We start from the raw sequence: 21,801 nt of genomic DNA on the forward strand, positions 1-21,801 counted from the left end.
TTTTTGAAAATTATGAATACGCAGGATATGTATCTCGCTAAAACGAATAATGAAAACTCTAATAACATATGATTTTTAAGCCCCATGTGAACAGATAATTTACTTATCTCAATCATTAATAACTGCGAGCGTGTAGCGCTAGCAACATTTTGAATTTTATAACATGGCCTAAAAGATTTATTTTACAGTGACCAAAGTTGTTGGGAGCTAAATGCTAACGGTGAATGGAGGATAAAATTTTTAAAATTTAAAGAAGAAAAAAACATTTTTGGAAAATTATGACGTTTACAACACACTTCAAATTTCGGGGGGGGGGGGCAACTCACTGGGGCCTCCCCATTCGGTGGCGCCACTGGTCTGGGGCGGAGCCCCCGGAACCTCGTGATATTTTTGAATATTGCAGATGGCCAATTTTCTTTTATCAAATCGCGGGTACATACACCACAATTATATTAAGTTCAACGCAGTTGCGGATAATAAACGAAATATGTCAAGGCACCGCAACATAGCAAATGTGGAATAATTTGAAAAAGTCGCCAGCGAGCGAAGCGAGTTAGAAAATTTTGGCCTTTTAAAATGATTTTGAAATTAGATTCTAATTATATGATAGTCGCTTTGGAAATTTAGTCGATCAATCAATCAATCAATAGCCATGAAGTTAGTCACGCGATATTGTCTAAAAGAGACATTTTCCTTCATGAAAGTTTTATTGGAGGGGTATTACTCCTTGCTGATTACTTGAATTGAAAGCTACACATGCAAAAGAAAATGTCTCATGACAATCATTCAAAGATTAGAGGAGCTTTATACTCATATTTTATATTTTGACAATACGTTTTCTATTGATATACGTCGACATCTTTTCTCCAAGATATGACGATCTACAACAAAAGGTTAAATATATTCATTCGACCCAACCCATTCTCATTTTTTTATTTTGTAAACTGATTACAAAAAGACTATGTGTAATGATTAGACTGATTCTAAAAACAAAGAATGGGCAACCGCTAAACATATTTTGTGCAAATGAAAGAAAAATACATGTGTCACTCAGCTTTCGGAATATTATATTGGCGGAGGAACGAGGACTGAGTATAATAAATGAATAAGATCTGCTCTGCTCATGAGATGCTTTACCATGTAGCCCCCTAAATGTGCATGCACCGGGTCAAGCTAATGTTTATCTGGTTGCCCGAGTCGAATTCTACAAGTTAGGATACGTGGCTACCCTGGCTAAGCCGTCGGGATATCCCTGGGGCCGGCCCCTTGAAAAAATTCCTTTTTTAATTTAAAAAATGCTCTAAATAGACCTTTATTCCCTTTAATTTTGTTAATTTGAGCCCCTAAATGTGTATGCACCGGGTCAAGCTAGTGTTTATCTGGTTGCCCGAGTAGAGTTCTACAAGTTAAGATACGTGGTTACCCTGGCTAAGCCGTCGGGATATCCCTAGGGGTCCCTCGAAAAAAAATCAAAAATTAAAAATTTCATTCCCTTTTATTCACTGACCTTGTCCCCTAAATTTCCTCGTAATAGGGCAAGCCGGTGATTTTATGGTTGCCCCAGATGTGCTGCACCTGTTAAACCCCCTATTAAGCTTTGAAAGCCCCTAATTTTTTAATATCGAAAATTAACCAAATTCACACGCGTTTGAATATCGAACCAACTTCACAGTTTGAATATCGAATATCCAACTAACTTCCTGCCGGTGTTAATGCGTGCAGGTGCAAGCATCTTGTCAGATCATCTCATCTAAAAGATGTCGACATGATGAGATCCGAGATCTTGTCATCTGATCATCTCTTCTAAAAGATGTCGACATGATGAGATCCGGGATCTTGTCATCTCATCATCTCTTCTAAAAGATGTTAACATGATGAGATCCGGGATCTTGTCATCTCATCATCTCTTCTAAAAGATGTCATCATGATGAGATCTGGGATCTTATCATCTCATCATCTCTTCTACAAGATGTCAACATGATGAGATCTGGGATCTTGTCATCTCATCATCTCTTCTAAAAGATGTCAACATGATGAGATCTGGGATCTTGTCATCTCATCATCTCTTCTAAAAGATGTCAACATGATGAGATCTGGGATCTTGTCATCTCTCTTCTCTTCTACAAGATGTCAACATGATGAGATCCAGGATCTTGTCATCTCTTCTACAATATGTCAACATGATGAGATCTGGGATCTTGTCATCTCATCATCTCTTCTACAAGATGTCAATATGATGAGATCTGGGATCTTGTCATCTCATCTTCTCTTCTACAAGATGTCAACATGATGAGATCCAGGATCTTGTCATCTCATCATCTCTTCTAAAAGATGTCAACATGATGAGATCTGGGATCTTGCCATCTCATCATCTCTTCTACAAGATGTCAACATGATGAGATCAGGGATCTTGTCATCTCATCATCTCTTCTAAAAGATGTCAACATGATGAGATCCGGGATCTTGTCATCTCATCATCTCTTCTAAAAGATGTTGACATGATGAGATCCGGGATTTTGTCATCTCATCATCTCTTCTAAAAGATGTCGACATGATGAGATCCGGGATCTTGTCATCTCATCATCTCTTCTGCGAGATGTCGACATGATGAGATCCGGGATCTTGTCATCTTATCTTTTTCCTATCAAGATGTCGACTTCCCAAGATAATTATCTCAACATCTGGATGGCACTTTTAAGCTTCCATAGAGCAGACATGATGAGTCAATTCTAATCAACGCATATGCCTAAAGAGATCATTTAGTCTGTCACTTTACTGTGCCGTCGGGAGAGGGGAGGATCCCCATCCACCCTTTTCTGTGAAAACAATGTCTAGGGGAAGAATTTTCCATGCCTGTTTAAATAACTAAAAAAAGTTGTAATTACCGCCAGAATAGACGACGAAGCGAGTTCGGATTTCCAAATGTTTTCAAACCACTCGCTCATACGCTCGCTTGCGGACAGAGGCGTAGTTTATTCAATAATCAGAAATCTCATTTAAAAGGGTTTTGCTCAACTTACATTACCACGAAAATAAACAGCTACTCCTATCAAAATCTTAAATCCGATGGTGAATATAATTACCTGCCATTTAGAGTGGGGTTCATAAATTATGCTCTTTTCAAAAGAGAAAGTATCCCTTTTCCTTGTGCCCCCTTTCAATGTTGCTCTGTCGCCCCTGGCACCGGCAGCAACCTTACGAAAATAATTACAATTGGAATGTTCATTTCAAAGCTACGGCTGGTCTGAATGAAATACAACATTATTTAAGAGGTTGCCGGTCTAAAACTTGGGAAGATAGGGCGGGGGGGGGGGGGATACAGCCCAAACCAACTGGCCGACCATCCCACTGCCCCTATAGGCTATTATCAGTTAGACGCTTAAGCTCTGTTTGCCATTTACACTAGATACTTAAAGCAAACTTGTCAAGTCTTAATACAGTAACTGAAGTAAAAAGTATCAGGTTTTAATTGCACAAGTGATCAGTGCATGGCATCGGTAATGGGCCAATAATTGAGGGAAAGATCATGACGTATGTGGCGAAATTCCTCAAAAGTTGGAAGGGAGCAAGCTAAAAATTAATTTGGACCTTTTCAAAATGAAAATGTAATTTTGTGATAGATTTTGATATAATAAAACAAATTGACACCGTTTGTTTTCTCCGTTTCTTTTTTTTTTCTCTCTGTCGTCAACTTATGAGGGGTCCCAGGCCTCCAATCCTATGCGATACCGTGCAAGTGATGAGAGAGATAGAGAGTAACTGTTATGATAACTTTCTTCTTTTTAGAAATGAACATTGTCATGATAATAGTCTATTGAAAAGAAGAAAGCGAAATTATCTGAGCGAGTTTAACATTGTGTTGTTCATTTTATAATGCCCGAATAAAACGAATTCTAGTTTTCCGATATTCATTACAGATAATTAGTTCAGACTTACTGAATTAAATATGATGAAGAACTAAGTGCAGTGAAATCATACTTAAGACAGGTTTTTAAAGAAAATTTTGGATATGTAATTGGTCCCTCCCCTCATATTAATAGAGCAAAATATGCTTTATTAGTTTGATATTTAAATTATGTTTGGATACAGCACTACCGAACTATTGAATGTGATCTGGGCGAGAATAATGGGAACATTATTGCCACGCCCTGTCTTAGGACCCTTACGACTTTAGCGAAATACACTGGAAATCTGGAGTGATATCGATCATTGCGACCAAGATCATGATGAAACTCAATGATTACCATTATTATTTCCTTTTATATATTAACATTTTTTTTCACTTGATTTTTTTGGCGCCGGGCCGCACTCAATGTCTCGCGGGCCACATTTTCATAACCTGTGGGGTTTAGATCGGTTTAGATTGTCACAATTACAAGTGTAGTTGCGGGAGTCTGTTCCTACTACCCCCTCCCTCTCTTTCTTTCTCGCTCATTCTTTCTTTATCTTATTCAGTTGCTTATCTGTTTAACCATGCACGTCATGCATGAGAGGCGTATTTTGATTTTAAGGGTCAAAGGTCGAACCAATTTCGAAAGCATTTTCGAAAAAAAGAAAGATTTTCAACACTCTATCGGGCTTCGAGTATGCTAGATCTCTCTTCATCAGGTTCTACTTATTCCCCTTTCTTTTTAAAGGACAAGTCCACCCCAACAAAAACTTTATTTGAATAAAAAGGGAAAAATTCAAAAAGTATAACACTGAAAATTTCATCAAAATCGGATGTAAAATAAGAAAATTATGACATTTTAAAGTTTCGCTTATTTTCAACAAAATAGTTATATGAACGAGCCAGTTACATCCAAATGAGAGAGTTGATGACATCACTCACTCACTATTTCTTTTGTATTTTATTATATGAAATATGAAATATTTTTATTTTCTCATCATTGTCATGTGAAATTAAGTTTCATTCCTCCCTGAACACGTGGAATTCCATTATTTTAACTATTTGTGCTTCAGGCAAGGAGGTCCTAATCGTCAAATTCGTAAATATTGAAATATTTTATAATTCAAACAATAAAAAACAAAAGAAATAGTGAGTGAGCGACATCATCGTCTCTCTCATTTGGATGTAACTGGCTCGTTCATATAACTATTTTGTTGAAAATAAGCGAAACTTTGAAATGTCATAACTTTTTTATTTTACATCCGATTTAGATGAAATTTTCAGCATTGTGCTTGTCTGATTTTTCTCTGTTGATTCAAATCAACATTTTTCGGAGGTGGACTTGACCTTTAAAAACATCAAGTTTGGCAACATTGAGAATGGGGCCTCTATACTGATAAATTATTATTTTGTTCTCTCTTTAGGGACTGTCCTTTACGAGTTGATCCTCAATTTCATCTAACGTGAGGTCCGATAAAGGTTTTCAGAGGGGAGACAAAATCCTGCTTTGAAAAAAAGCACACCACATCGATATACATGTTCACGCAAACATAGAGAAGACCGTTTCTCAGACCATCATCATGGCTCATCGACTTGGACGTAGATTACCAGGAGCGGGCGCTCTCCGAATTAGACTTCTTGGTCGCGGAAATGACAGCGGTGTATCAAATTCAGCGCGTTTCATATGGGTTGTGGATACACCTACATCCAAGTTACACGCCCGGGGATCTTCATTGGTTTACATGCAGTGGTGTAAGATGTCGACGTCTTCCACCCATAGCTCGCTTTTCCGCGAACAAGCCTTCATCAACGGTACGTGGGTGGCTGCCAAGTCTGGCGCAACCTACCAAGTTACAAATCCGGCCAATGGATCCACCATCGCAACCGTTGCCGACGGTGATGCCTCTGATATGGAGGAAGCCATCAGAGTCGCTAATGATGCATTCTACGGTCCTTGGAGAGACTCCACTTCCAAGGTTTGCTAACCGTTTTTTTCTCAATAGATTTACCCATGTTGCGCTGCTCTCGACCCAGGTGAAGTGAGTGGCTTCCCGGGAGGATTAATACTTAAGCGCCTTTTTGGCTGCTCATACAACCAGCGTATAATACCATGTATTCAGTGCAGTAGGGGATAAGATACAAGTGGACCATTATTGTTACTATAATTACGCGTTTTACCCTCGGGATAGAGGATGATATGGCAAATTGATTCTAGTACGTAAACAGAAACGAACTCGATCACATGGTACGTTCCCCCCCCCCCCCCCACTCAAAAATTAAGTTCACTTTTTTTCCAAAATTCAGAAATTGTGGTATAAATTTGAATGTAAATATTGCTTTTAGTAGGTGTGGAGACACTCGAATATAACTGTGCACTGTTGTATTATTTTAATTATTTTTTAATGGCGGGGGGGAGGCAAGATTAAATCGTTTGTTTCATTACGCTATTTGTTTCCAATCTATAGCTCACAAAATGAGTGGACTTTGGACTCCTTATTTATATGGGAAAGTTCCACGTAGATTATCATACCTCGCTTCAGTTTTTCTTCAACACAATAAGTTTGGGCAATATGCCAAGTTTTTTTGCAGGCATACCGATCACCATGCATAAACGTATTGATGAATCAACCGAAATATTCTAGATATTGTAAATGTGAATAATAGTTTCTAATATAATATAGAAACAGCTTTTCAGCCAGTCAATATTAAGAAAATTAGCTAGGTGACGATATTTGTTAAACGACAACCAGGGCGTAGATAACCGGGGGGGGGGGGGGGGAGGGGAAGGGACTACAGCCACTTCATCGGCCCTCATCTCCTCCCCCATCCCTCTTTCCCCTGGGCTATCATTTAGTCTCTTGTATGCCCATTTCACTAGATTCTCAATGCAAAGAGTCTTATACGGTAACTTGGGTAAAAATGATCAGGTTTTAATTGCACAAGTGGCCAGTGACATCGGTAATGGGCCAAAACATCTCAGGGAAAGAGCATGACGTATGTGGCAATATTCCTGTTGAGAGAAAGCGAAGCGAGCGAGCTAAAATTTTGACCCCTTTAAAATGAAAAAAAAATAAACGTAATTTTGTGATACGGACTTTGATGTAATACCAAAGTTGATGGTCCCTTAGCACATCAGGATAACACGTTCAGATACACCCATCATTTAGTTTTTATATTCACGGCGATCGTCATATTTTAGTGTGACAATTACTAATATCATATATTAAACCTCTTGTGAGTCGAGAAAAGGAGAGGTCTATAGAAAAAAAGAAAGAAATAAATGGGGACTCAAAGCGATTTTACTCGAAATTACACCCCAAAGCACCCTTCTCGTAAATTGCTATTTGGAAAAAATGTACCTTTTTCCTTTTGTCCATCGGAATTATTCCGATGTGATATGAAAATGTTTTGTTCGATATGATTTTCAGGAAAGGGCGCTAATTCTGCGACGATGGGCAGAACTGATGACGCAGAATCAAGAAGAATTAGCCAAAATTTTGACATCAGAAAACGTAAGTCATTCTACACCAGTCGTATTATGTATTTTTTTTATTCAATATTGCTTGAAATATCCCAGATTATACTTCTTTAAATATGATTTGGAGACGCACGTAAACTTGGACGAAAGTTTGGATAGTCCATGGACATCCCACACTGTAAAAACGATGTTTAAAATTTTAAGCCCGTCACTCTATACTATTGTTTAAACTTTGTAAACAACACTTTTAAACAAGTTTTTTTTTAAGTTACACAAAAGTTTGAACAACTTGTTATTAGATTGACAGGCTTTAACAGTGTGCTATTTTTTACTGTGTATATCAGTGGACTATATAATTATGCTTGTGGGAAGATTAAAAAAACAGTAAGTTTGATTTTATTATCTACAAATTTCAATGGATTTCAGGGCAAGCCTTTATCAGAAGCGATGGGTGAGATTGGCTACGCAGCATCTTTTAACGAATGGTTCTCTGAGGAAGCTCGTCGAGCATATGGTGATGTGGTCTCGTCACCTGTCAAGACTAAAAGGATGATATTTATCAGACAACCTGTCGGAGTAGCAGCAATGATTACACCTGTGAGTATAAGAAGAAAAACATACCCTCCGTCACTATCATAGTCTTGTCACGGTTCAGATTATCCCACATAATGCAATGTACTGGTAACTGAAATTCATGTACTGGTACCCTTTATTTCTAGCCGAACATAATATCCTACTGGATTATTTTTCCTTCCTTGTGTAAATTTTGCTAATAATCCATAGGCCTATTCTGCAAGTATTGTTTTATCCGACAGTTACTACGGTAACATTGTATGTCAGCTAATCATGATGAAGGAAAGTTGTCAGAGTTGACAACTTGTTGGACGAAAATGTTGAAGAAACGCTTCCCTGTTTTGCAAACAATTCATTCTTGGATATCTCTCGAGTTTGAACTGGATTGTGATATTTTTTACAAGCTAGCAGATTCTGAAATTTGGATTCTCAACATAATAATCCCATAAAATAGCCAGCATATTTTTCCCTCGCTCGTCTTGTAAAGTGTGCAATTAGGACATTTATGGATGCGAGATGACTTTCAAAAGCAGACAAGTAGGTAAAGTAAGCGGTCTAATAATGTACATATGGTTTAGCTGATGATTAGATAATTCCTTTTTTAATCGTTTGCTCCGTTCGCTCATGATGAATATCCAAATCAGTTAAGCTTCAGACGAAATTTGTGTCCCTTCCAAACTAGAAAACGGATTGATATGATGCCATTTTAATTTATGAGAAACACTATCAAAATAAAAGGGTATAAATAGGAGATCTTAAATAATCAGCACAGTAACAAAGATATTACAATAGGAACCACCCCTTCCCACATTAATGCCTTAGTAGGAGACGATCGAACATTATGCTGAAAATAAAATTGTGATATTTGCCAACAACTTCAATTATAAATCAAAGTCATGCTTACAGTCACTAGATACAAGATGAAATAGAACCTTTACGATCAGTGATTGCAAAATGTCGTATTTTCACAATGATTGATATGTGAAAGGTCTGTGAAAAAAATAAATAACTTTGTTCCAATAAGAGTTCATATAGTTCAAAACAGTATTCTTGATGAAATAAATGTCATCATATGACGTAATATCAGGGGCTGATTGATCCATATTTAGTCAGAGAGACACCCCCCGTATGACAATTCACAGATAGCATTTGACGTCTCCCTCACTGCAGAGGCCTACTAGTTTGCATGATAGGGCAAAAAGATCAGAAAACCAATACAACCTTGAAAGGCTTTCAAGTTAGGCTAAATATGACCATTTACATGCAATATTTTTATATATTTCAGGCACTGGCGTATAGATTTGGTCCAAAGGTTCCACTGCCCAGAAAAAACTAAGAAAAGGGGAAAGGGGAGATGATACAGGGGAAAAGATAAAAAATCAACACTTCAAACTCTATCACAAAATAATATTTAATGTGAAAACTTCATAAATTTTGCCCCTTCACGACTTTTCATTTTAAAAGAAAATATTTCTATTATTATCAAATTTTTGCCCACTTCGCCATTTTGTGCCCCCTCAAGATATTTTGGCTCTTTGCCCCACTGATCGCAGTGGTCTGTTTCATTCTCAGTAAGAAAGTGACCTGATCCCATCAGTTTGTTACCATTTTTATTTTCAAACGAAAATCCATTCGGCTTCCATGTTTCAAAATCGAACTTGTAAAGAATTTCTGCAGTATAACTTATAGGTCCTATTCAGAATTTGTCAATGACAAAGCACATTTATTTCACCTATTTGATAAAGTCACTTTCGGTCTATTAAGCTCATGTATGTGAAAGGTTATCGTTTTCAAAACAAATCAACTTGAGCAAAGATAGCTTTTTTATTTCCGAATTTTATACACCTTTATTCCCATTTCATCAATGAATAACTGAATATTATATCCAACTGCGCACCTATAACAATGTGAACAAAGAAATGAACTTTGATAGGTAATTGCCCGGGGTAATTGCACAGTGCATACTCGTCATTTGTTTCTTTCTCTCGATATTATATCCTTATTGGAACTGATGCAGCTTGTTTAAGTTTTTTCTCATCGATGAATGAAGATGAATTAAGACCCAAGTGCACACGAGACGTCTCTCTTATTCCTGCGTTAATTCAACGCGATATATTCACACACTAGCTGTCGATATTGTATCACTCTGCATTTTAAAAGTTGGCGCATTTACTCCTCGTGATAAAGAATTGTTTGACAGATCAACTGAAGGACTATTTAATGGATCAATTTTAGTCCATACGAAGCCAAAAGTTGATTAGAATGCAACAAAGTTATCAAATAGAGAGTAAAATAAGCATGTAACCCTGACAATTTTCATCAAAATCGGATGTAAGATAAAAAAATATATACATTTACTTTCACATAACAGTTGCTTTTCCTGGCCAGTACGCAAATAAGAATACCGATGGCATCATTCATTCACCATTCCTTTAGTTTTGTATCTTATGACCTTTGAAATGTTTTATTTTTTCCTTACGAGACAGCTTGAGATTGATTTCTCCCGGGTCATGTGGAATTGTCATCTAGATGGATCTTTTGTGATTCAATAAATATTTTTCTACATCAGTCCATTGCCAAATCTGCAAATTAAAATAGTGTATGCTACATCAGACGAGAATTAAAACTATTTTACGGTCTGCATACTTGTATTTGATTTGTTTGCTTAACAATATTTGATTGGAGTAAACGTTTGATCTTTTGAAATTATTATGACCTATTACTTGGCATTGTCAGTTTCTTGAATGTGTGTTTTCATCGACCTTTGAAACATAATATGTTCTTTAAAATGACTTGCATGAAATCGAAAATACCTCTGGACGTAGTTTTTTTTAACTGTGATTTTTTATAGGATCATTTTCTGTCAAATGTTTACTGATTTCTTTTTGTTTACATCGTTGAGTTTATTCATTTATTTTGCAGTTTAAGCCGATTTAAGCAGTTCATGAATACGATACAATTATTTTGATATAGACATCATCATTTGTAACAAAATTTTGACTACTGAATGCGGTCAGCTTGTCACGGATGGATTATTTAGGAAAAGAACAGAAATTGTGAGGCCTGTAAATGTTAAGTGACCAAACGATATGACATGCTTCTGTAAGTTTAATAAATGCGTTCGTTTGTCATGGTTTCCTATTCATATGAAAATCAATTTATCTTTAGTATCACGGATGAACGAGATATAAATTGAGATGTGATTCATTTTTTTTTTTGCTATTTTTTCCCCCAAATAAATTGACCTCGTCGAGTATTTTCTCAATCGAATATTAATCAATATGCTTCTCAATCGCCACTATGAACGTATCGTGGACGTACATCCCCCAAGTGATATTCAACCTGTTGAAAATATTATGATTCCAATAGATTACCATTTCATGATTTTGCTATGAACCATTTAAACCAACAACTTGAGATACGAATAATTTGGTTAAGCCTCTTAACCTAAAAGATACATTTGTCACGGACCGTGACGCACAAAGCTGATTAATAATCGAACTGATTTTATTCCATGATTTACCGATTGAAGTCACTCTCATTAAAATCCCCCAAAACCCTTGGGATTCGTAGAGGGTTGAGTCAATGGTGTGACCTCAGCACCCCATTAAAAAAATTGTCCATGTAAGTTATGCGATGCATGTTACTCTTAACCAGTAACTTAAGACAATCTCGTTCTTGTAGTCATAGTCTTGATGTATGTTAGCTTCTGATTGTATTTTATTGAAATAATTTCTCATTTCAGTGGAATTTTCCCGCTGCAATGATCACACGGAAAGCTGCTGCAGCGATTGCAGCTGGATGCACAGTGGTAGTCAAACCAGCAGAAGATACTCCTCTGTCGGCCCTTGCATTGTGTGAGGTATACCTGATTTACAACATGTCTTGATACATGTTCTTAATGTAAAATACAATTGTGTTTGATTCATTGTAAATAGCAATCATCCTGTGAATACTGATTAAATTTGATCGTTTTAAGTTACTGATCTGGCTGTTCATTATTGGATGCGTGTCTATATGTTAAAAAAGCCTCAGAAACATACCAAACTACCTACACAGAGTTTGAAGATGAGCCAGACCAATTATCTTTCTTGGATGTACTTTTTTATGAATTATGCTCTAAGTGAACAAAACGGACAATATATCAAGGTTATAACTATAAATTTTGATATAGGCCTAATATCAACTAACGTTAATATATTAAGCATACGATTTTTTATTTATTGTCTAATGCTCTAGTTGGCCAACCAAGCGGGAGTACCGGCTGGTGTGTTCAACGTTGTACCGTGTTCTCGCTCCCATGCTGCAGATGTAGGGAAAATCATGTGTGAAAGTCCTTTGGTGGCTAAGATATCTTTCACTGGTTCAACACAAACAGGAAAGGTTTGTTTATTTTCTCCCTTTCTCTTTTTGTATGACGCTCGCTCAAGAACAAACGGAAGTCTATACAACGCAGCTAACCAATATAACGCCAAATGAAGTGAAATCATTCTAACAAAAACTGGCAATTTTTTTTTTAATTGATACAACATTTAACATTTTTAAAGAAAATTTAAGATCTGGAGTTGAGTCGAACAGTTAGCATTTTGTGTATGATTTAATCAGATTGAGAAATAACACAACGTTTATTTCAGCCATGGTTGGCATGTTACTGGTCTGTTCTTGACACGTTTTGCCTTTTCGTTTTAGAACCAATGAAACGTGGGGCCGAGGCAGACGGTACTACAGGGGATTTTTATGGTCACCGCCGCTATTGTTTTTGAAGTGATGTAAAGTAAAATTCTTGAAATGACAAAAAAAAACAGAAGAAAGAGTATTAACAAAAGCTTGATTAGTTTTGTAACTATACAGTATTCGTATTATATAGGGAAAAAATAAATGAAATCACCTTTAGGTCACAATTGCCACCCATGAGCTAATTTCTTGTGAAATGGGACTTTTCATTTATTCTGGGATACCTTGTTTGCCAGTAGGAAAATTTGTATTTACTGTAACCATCCTCTTTCATGGTTAGTGATTGTATATTTACGTGTTTTTGTTTTTCAGATCCTTCTCAAACAATCAGCTGATACAGTTAAACGTGTTTCCATGGAACTCGGTGGTAATGCACCATTTATTGTATTCAATTCAGCTGATGTAGACGCCGCTGTTGCAGGCGCCATGGTCTCTAAATTCCGCGGATCCGGACAGGTCTGAATAAACAAAATTTAATTGTCCATGTACAATTTTTTTTCTTCAAATTTTACATATAGGCCCACTGTTGTGCTGACTGGCGTATCTAACGGTACCGTCTGTTTCGTTCAATAATGTTGTTGGCCACTTTAAGACGGCCGCAGGTTCAATTTGAACGTGGACATATTTTAATCCTTAAAAGGCTGGACAGGAGGAAAATCCACCCCAGACGTTTCGCAACTTTACGCTGTCACCTTTTTCTGTACCACCTCGTGCATCTCGTGCATAGTCATATCCAATTGTATTACACGTCTGTAAAAAAAAAAGAAAAAAAACCCCACACAAACAAACAGTACGCCATTACGCGCGGTTATATATATTTGTAATCGTATCACGGGATTTAAAAGAAACCGATCAATCTCAAAGAGTTTTATCCTGGTTATATATTGGTGCCGAAAAATTTCAACGAAAAAAAGTTGAAAGACAAAGAATTGAATAAATAATAAATTGAATTTGATTCCATTTTTTCCATGTATATTTGTAAAGAAGAGTACTTGAAACCAAAGCAAGTATAATTATCTGGAGCTTTATTTAGTAATTATTCAATCAATTAGAGAAAGTGATAGATGACTTTGTGGATAATGCAGGAATCCTTTTTCATCGCGATCTCGCGGTGGACGGCCGAGATCTCAAAAAGTTATCTGCTTCCGCTCATTATAGAGCTCAGAACTTGATAATGATTTTAACAAGCCTCTTTCAAAGATCACAAGACATATGCTCCGGACTTAATATATCGGAGAACATAGGGTTAGAGTTAGGATTGTAATAGAGTTTATTATTCAGAATAATGTAAAGATGAGGAGAAGGGTTTATTCAGTTTTGGAAGTTAGGTGTTATGTTTGGCTTAATGTGCCGATTTTCCATTGAAGCAATTTTCGCCAGAGTAATGGTCTTGGTATCCTACCAAAACCTAAAGCTCGATAACGGTCATCAATCCAAATTTTCAAATTCAGTTTTGTCCCTGCGAACGAGGATTAACCTCACACTCGCAGCAATCTCCGTTACCCCATCCCTGAACTGAATTCTACGTACGAAGCTGTCCCACAGACGGTATCGTTAGTAGATGGCAGTATGAGACAGAGTTTTTAGAGCGTTATAAGTCATCTTTCACGTCATTATCGGATTAATCTAATGGAACTCGTGAAATTCATATAAACTTATCTTTAGAAGTGAATATAACTGAAATATCGTCAATCCTTCATTCGTATCTTGTCAATTTTCTCATGTTACTTGCTAAATATCCATGATTTAGGTAGAGACGAATTTTCGTATATTCGAGTGATATTTATTAACAGTCATACAAACTTTTGTTAATTTAAGTGTCAACAGTATAAGACTGCCTATTTGTTGGCGCGGGGTAAAATCTTTAATAATATTAGATGCATGACATGACACTTTATGTCAAACGGCATTTACAAATATATGAATCACTTGTATGAGCTTTCACATCCGTCCAAAGTCCCCATGAAATAGGCCTTATTTCATAGGCACAATCAGGACCCTGTTCGTGTTTTAGATCATATTTATTAGATATTCAAGATTTATGTAATTAGAAGTAGAAGACCAAAACATTATACATTTTTATATGTCTTTTTTTCCATACATCATATTAACCTAAATTTGCATGACTCCTATAGTTCTAAACTAATTTCCATTTTCCACCACTTTTAGACCTGTGTGTGTGCCAACAGAATTTTTGTACAAGAGGAGGTGTATGAAGAGTTTTGTCAGAAAATGACGGCTGAAGTTGAGAAATTAGTAGTCGGCGATGGCATGGATTCCAATACAACACAGGGTCCTCTTATCAATGTGAAAGGAATGGAAAAGGTAGGTGATTTTTAAGTAAGAGTACAGACAACATGCAATCGATGAGATGTGATGTTTTAAGATACACAGTTTTGAAATGTTGGAGGTACATATTTCGGATTATAATTTTTGTCTATCGGGAAAGGATGCAGAAATCATATTTTGACAAATTGAAATACAGTAGACCTACTCATTTGAGTGTTAAACATTTGCCATCTCTCCCGGAACACTGTAGAAGTAATACATTTTACAGCTTGATTATTGAAACTAACGTAAGATGGGATGCATGTGGAAGCAGATCCAGAGGGGCACAGGGGGCATATGCTGCCTTTTAGCCCACGAAGACTTGTGCTTCCAAATGTATAAAAGTCGTTTTAATAGCTTATATAGTATTTTGGGGTCAATTTTCCCCATTTCAGAGCGAAAACCCTCTATTTTCTTGTCATCTGTTTTTTATGTAAAAACATTTTTTTAGGAAAATGCTGCTTTTCCAAAGTAAAATGAGCACCGGTATACTCGGCTTAAAAGTGCACACTGAAAGCTTTGTCAGGATGTAAAACTGGAACTTTTTAGAAGTGAGAGGGAGACATATTCATAGGCATAATCTTTTCTGGTTCTTTGTCATGAAATAAAAACAAAAAAATGATATGATATTAGAGTGGATTTCCCAAGTGTTTGATATTCTTTGTTCTAGAATTTACATCCTAATTTTTCATTATGAAGCTAACTAGTTGGACATGAATTCATCTTCACAGGTGGTACTCTAATACATTAACTTTGTCTTCCAAAGGTGGAGGAACATGTACAAGACGCAATATCCCACGGAGGGAAGGTTCTAGTAGGAGGAAAACGGCATGCTCTAGGTGGTAGTTTCTATGAACCTACATTGATCCGTGATGTACCTACCGATGCTCTAGTTTGTAGAGAAGAAACATTTGGACCTCTTGCTCCAATTATTAAGTGAGTTTCATGAGGTAGTTTTGTTGTCAATTTTCTCAAGTTAATCACGTATATTTCGTGTGATCATTCGTTAAGCACTTTTATTTCAAGTCTGGCTTTTCATTTGTTTTTCTTCAATGAGACACCCGTTCTACGTATATTCAACATGATTTAAGGCACCAACATTTTATATCTGTGCTATAATATTTTGTATATATTATATCACATTACATTTATGAGAGCCTCGGGAAATTACTTGGTAAAGTTTTATTTAAGTGGATATCAAATGTAATGTTTTTCACGCTGAATCCGAGGATAGTCGATGTTGAACTGATCGTTACAATGTGAACATTAAAGGTAATTTAAATCAGATTTTGGAGAAAATATATGCATATATGGGCGATCCAGAATACATCATTACAATATTACAAATAGTCAATATTTGTACAGCTGAAATGCATTTAATTTCTTATATAGTACTTCATGCAGACTGTAATGACTCAATAATTGAGTTACGGTAACGTGACTATGAATTTTATTCCTTTTGTACAGGTTCAAAACAGAGGCGGAAGTCCTTGCAATCGCCAACAGCACTCGGGTCGGACTCGCCGGCTACTTCTACTCCAACAACATTGGTCAAATCTGGCGTGTCGCTGAGAAGCTCGAAGTCGGTATGGTCGGCGTCAACGAAGGCCTCATCTCTACTGATATATCAGCGTTCGGTGGTATCAAGGAATCTGGAATGGGTAGGGAGGGGTCAAAGTATGGTATGGATGAATACCAAGAAATCAAATATGTGTGCTTCGGTGGGATCTAATCATAACAACATCCCATGCCATAATTTGGAATCATTCTGCCTGTGATTTAGAATGTATGTCATTATTTTTATCTATCTTCTCAGGATAAACTGGCATAATGTGAAGTCCTATTAAAAGCACGTGCGACTGTACAGCTCCTTTTTTAAAACGGTTGTAGCCAGTACTCATGAGGTACTCAATTACCAAAGAAATGGAAGCGGCTTGACGAGATCATATATCAGAAATGCGAAACGAGTGATAATATTCACGAGTTTTGCAAGTTTTCAATGCGAACAAGTTCTTCATTGACTTAATAAATTTTCGGTAGCCATCTACCTTCTTCAGGGAAGATTCGTGAATAATACTCACACGTCGCATTCGTGAAAGATATCCTTTATGATTTTAGAATATTTCAGGAGAAGCAGATTCTTACTGATAGTGATATAATTGCGTCTCAATTAAAAAAATAGTACAACCTTTTAGTCCAAAGCACTTTTCAATATTGTCATTATTTTCTAAGTTTAGTGGTCATTATTTGTCAATCGGTAGGGTGGCATTAATTTTATGTTGAAATGCATTTTTTTTTAGTATCGACGGACTACAAATTTGCCACTCTTCTTTATTTTAAATTCTGCTAATGCGTGAGATATATATATTGTGTCATGTTTTTATTTGGTTGGTGAATTACCGGTATAAACAGCACTAACTAATTTCACACATTGCATAGTCATTCTATTGTCCGAACATCATTGGTATGCCATTTTCGAGGTTTTAAGGTAATAAAGGATATAGAGGATATAGGAGAAGAAGAAGGAGGAGGAGGAGAAGAAAAAGAAGAAGAGGAGGAAGAAGAAGGAGGAGGAGGAGAAGAAGAAGAAGAAGAAGAAGAAGGAAGGATTTAGAATGCAAGTCATTGGGAAGGGGAAACATGAAGTTGATAAAGACTTACAATATGGAGAAGATGAAGGGGGGAAAGGAAAGGTAAAATATCGAATAAAGAGGAAAAGTAAATTATCGAATAAAGAGGCGTTGTAATGTTATATGTCAGTATTATATATGCCGTTTGTATTGTAAATTTATTGTCATTGATATATTATGCTTTTATTACAAAGAAATGTTTATCGTACCATTCCGGAAGTTGTATAACTGCGGACTACGACGGTCATGGTAGGACAAATGTGACGAAAACATCATAACCCGTTTAAAAGTTGTGTACGATAATATCTTTGGATCACCATAATCTGATTGTATCCCTCTAAACTTGAGAACTCTCTGATGTGACCATAGTGACGTACACGATAATTGCAAGATTTTTGCCGGTTTAATGGTTTTAGATGCTTTAACGATTTTCTTTACCGTGAAGTTTTACACATTTCAAAAATCATAAAATCACAGTAGTTTTTTTTTTATATCTTACGATACATGAATCACGCGATCTGTACAACTAAATTATTACGTTTTTATATATCACCGCGCAGAAATCACATTGCAAGATGACTGTATAGAACGTCAACATAAAAATAATAGGCATCTTCGATGTTCCTCTTGTGGCAAGTAAAATCGTAGATTAAATCCATTGATCGTAGCAAATGTAAAGTAGATGTTTGCTCTAGAGTAGACCCAATAAGAGTTCGTAAGTAATACGATGCATCTAGATGATATGAAACGTATGCCGTACACTGCGTCCATGTATTATTACCCCAAACCGTATGATAAAAACGCATAAAGTATTATTTTATTATTGAACGAAATGATGTAAATGTGACAGAATATATCATGGATTTTTGTTGTATTTTTATATTTGTGATTGCATTTTGAAAACTGATATTTGTAATAATTACAATTATAACTGAAATGGTTTTATCACTAAAAATATGCATTTGTTTGTTTTGAATACAGTATGGTGGTACATGTATATTCCAATATTTAATATTTTAATTTCGATGAATATCTTACCCATTTTGTGTCGACACAATGGTTTACAAAATCCGGAACATTTTATCTCATATTGTAGTTTTTGGTTCTAAACCAGGTAAAAAAAACTGGATATTACTTCATAGTCTAGGTGATTGGTGAAAAAATGTTCAAAAATGGTACAAGCATGAAAATTGGCATGAAGGTAGAGTCAGTTATCCTAAATATTTTTAGCAGGGGGTGCCAACGTGAGTTTCCTAAATATAGCAACGGTTATTAGGTATCTTAGTAACCGAGCTTTATTTGACTTAAGGAACAGTTTTACAAGCAATATGTCACATACATTTTTTATCTAAAGCATATTTCTTTGTATCACAACAATTTTGATCCATTTATTCATAGCAACGGTTTATAAGGGACCTTTTTCGATAGCAACAATAGTTTATCATAGATCAGATCATTATAATTTACTCAGAAGAGCTCAGAAATTAATTTTGGCCCATGGATTCCTTATGTGATGAATGTTTCCATAGGTAGACCCAATGAGCACCAAAGCTTTCCAAATATTTCCTCAATAAACAATAGGGTGTTTTTGTCTCACCTGCATAGCAGAGTGAGACTATAGGCGCCGCTTTTCTGACGGCAACGGCGGCGTCAACATCTAATCTTAACCTGAGGTTAAGTTTTTGAAATGACATCATAACTTAGAAAGTATATGGACCTAGTTCATGAAACTTGGCCATAAGGTCAATCAAGTATTACTGAACATCCTATTAGAGTTTCATGTCACATGACCAAGGTCAAAGGTCATTTAGGGTCAATGAACTTAGACCATGTTGGGGGAATCAACATCGAAATCTTAACCTGAGGTTAAGGTTTTGAAATATGATAGTAATCAAGTATCACTGAATATCCTGTGCAAGTTTCAGGTCACATGATCAAGGTCGAAGGTCATGTGAGGTCAATGAACTTTGGCCACATTAGGGGTGTTTGTGGAATTACCATCCTATCTCTGTAAGTGTATTGGTCTAGTTCATAAAACTTGGACATAAGAGTAATCAATTATCACTGAACATCCTGTGCGCATTTTAGGTCACATGACCAAGGTCAAAGGTCAATGAACTTTGGCCATAATGGGGTTATCTGTTGAATTACCATCATAACTTTGGAAGTTCATTGATCTGACTTTTGAAACTTGGCCATAAGAGTAATCAAGTATCACTGAATATCCTGTGCAAGTTTCAGGTCACATGATCAAGGTCGAAGGTCATGTGAGGTCAATGAACTTTGGCCACATTAGGGGTATTTGTGGAATTACCATCCTATCCCTGTAAGTGTATTGGTCTAGTTCATAAAACGTGGAATTAAGAGTAACCAAGTATCACTGAACATCTTGTGCAAGTTATAGTAGTTCTGAAAGTCAGCACTGCTGCTATGTTGAACTGCGTGATGCAGGTGAGACGGCCAGAGGCATTCCACTTGTAATGAATATAATTTTTGTGAGCCACCACATCTTTTCTATTTAAGCATTGATACATTACAGCACCCCAGGAACATGTACACCATGTTTACCCGACCATGTTAAGTACCAGTTGCAAAGTAACATGTTTTCTGCAACCGATTGTTAAAGGCCGTATGGTAAGATTATTATTGCGTTTAAGAGGTACTCATACTTGTAGATGCGTAAAAACGTAAAACCTTGCACAAATTTAACTACCTCATGATATGGTTTATATTTCCAAAAACGATGTCTATGGGGTCCATATCATTGCCCTTGTTGCTTGTTAGAAAACTCATCTTAAAAACAATCTTTCTCCATTTGGAAACCATAATTATTAGGAATTACAACCTAAACATAATTATGTAAAAGGTCAATCATTGATCAAACTATTTTCTACCGTCTTTTATAGTAAAGGGTTATTTGTTAATGTCTGTTATTACTATATAGTTACATGGTTATCAATGAATGATAATAGACCTCATGATTACTTATCTGAGCGATTGACAATAAAGGCAGAATTGATCGACACTTGTATCATCAATAATCAAAAGTATAGAAACCGTTGACATTCTGTAAATTTGTAGCTATTATCCAAGGAGGCCCTATTAATCACTTTTAAGACCCTGTATACCTACAAATGCCCTTTGAAAGAATTCCACAAAATAAACATTTAACGAAAGGTCACTCTTGTAGAAGAACGGTTACAAAAGCTGACCAGGAGGTCATGGGTTCTTACAACCTAAACATCTCTGATCCTTAATTTGGAGTGTTGTTCCGATTGGTCAGTTCCATTTCGAGGCATGTTGGCCTGGATCCTGCAGCTATATGATTGATCTGTCACGACGAAATCATGCAGAGGTTGATTTGGACTTGTATCTTCTGTTTCCAGGTGTTTTGACCTGGATCAATCCTGCATCTCCCGGATTTATCATCATGTCAAAGATCTCACAAGAGTTGATTTGGAACGGTCAGTTCTGTTTCAGGCGTGTTTGCCTGGATCCAGCAGCTCACTTGAAAGCTCTTGCAGAAGTTGATTTTGACCGGTTAGTTCCGATTGCAGGTGTTTTGACTTAGATCCTGCAGCTTCAAGATCTATCATGACTTTAAAGATTTTGCAGGACTATGCGCAGCTGACGTTGTCAAATACATGTGAAGCACTTGTAATATCAGGTTGTCTGGACGTGATCCATACTCGGCCACAGAACAGTAGCATTTAGTTCTGATCTGATATGCTTCTTCCTTCCATATACCTCCAATACTTCTTGGCATGTCCAAATCATATGGAAATGATTCTGCTGGAAGGACTATCACTTTTTCTCGCAATATAATGTCCTTATGGGGAGAAATGTTTCTTACACTTCGATTGATGGAAAATTAATCTTCCCATCGATAGGATGATGACTGTAATTCTCTTGATGTATTTCTCTGTTGCCTCCAATATTCTTTGTCAAGCGAAATATGCATTATTCACAGTGGCTTTGCTTTCCCTACTTATGATTAATCAAGAAAGTCTTAACTTAATTTTTTGACAAAATATATGCCCAAATTTTAGAAGGCATGTTAAATGTACGTTTGATTCATTCGCTATCGTATTTGAAGTCCCAACCTATTGGAAAATGTTCGGTTGTTCATTATGTATCTTCATCATCTACATGTATGGAAATGACTTTAC

The 21,801-nt window shown here is 36.4% G+C and overlaps 1 protein-coding gene across 1 annotated transcript in view; it reads left to right on the top strand.

The window, feature by feature from the left end:
* The window catches only part of LOC121410954 (glutarate-semialdehyde dehydrogenase-like), a 25,849-nt gene extending 7,328 nt beyond the window's left edge, over nt 1-18,521 (top strand). Inside the window, exons 2-10 of the mRNA XM_041603363.1 lie at nt 5,314-5,865; nt 7,318-7,401; nt 7,794-7,964; nt 11,686-11,802; nt 12,180-12,323; nt 12,987-13,130; nt 14,844-14,999; nt 15,769-15,938; nt 16,470-18,521. Of these exons, the coding sequence (XP_041459297.1) occupies nt 5,470-5,865; nt 7,318-7,401; nt 7,794-7,964; nt 11,686-11,802; nt 12,180-12,323; nt 12,987-13,130; nt 14,844-14,999; nt 15,769-15,938; nt 16,470-16,734 (1,647 nt within the window). The 5' untranslated portion in view covers nt 5,314-5,469 and the 3' untranslated portion in view covers nt 16,735-18,521. The remainder of the gene's footprint in view (nt 1-5,313; nt 5,866-7,317; nt 7,402-7,793; nt 7,965-11,685; nt 11,803-12,179; nt 12,324-12,986; nt 13,131-14,843; nt 15,000-15,768; nt 15,939-16,469) is intronic.
* Nucleotides 18,522-21,801: the final 3,280 nt, after the last annotated feature.

This window comes from Lytechinus variegatus, chromosome 3 (assembly GCF_018143015.1).
Source record: "Lytechinus variegatus isolate NC3 chromosome 3, Lvar_3.0, whole genome shotgun sequence".
Classification (NCBI taxonomy): domain Eukaryota; kingdom Metazoa; phylum Echinodermata; class Echinoidea; order Temnopleuroida; family Toxopneustidae; genus Lytechinus; species Lytechinus variegatus.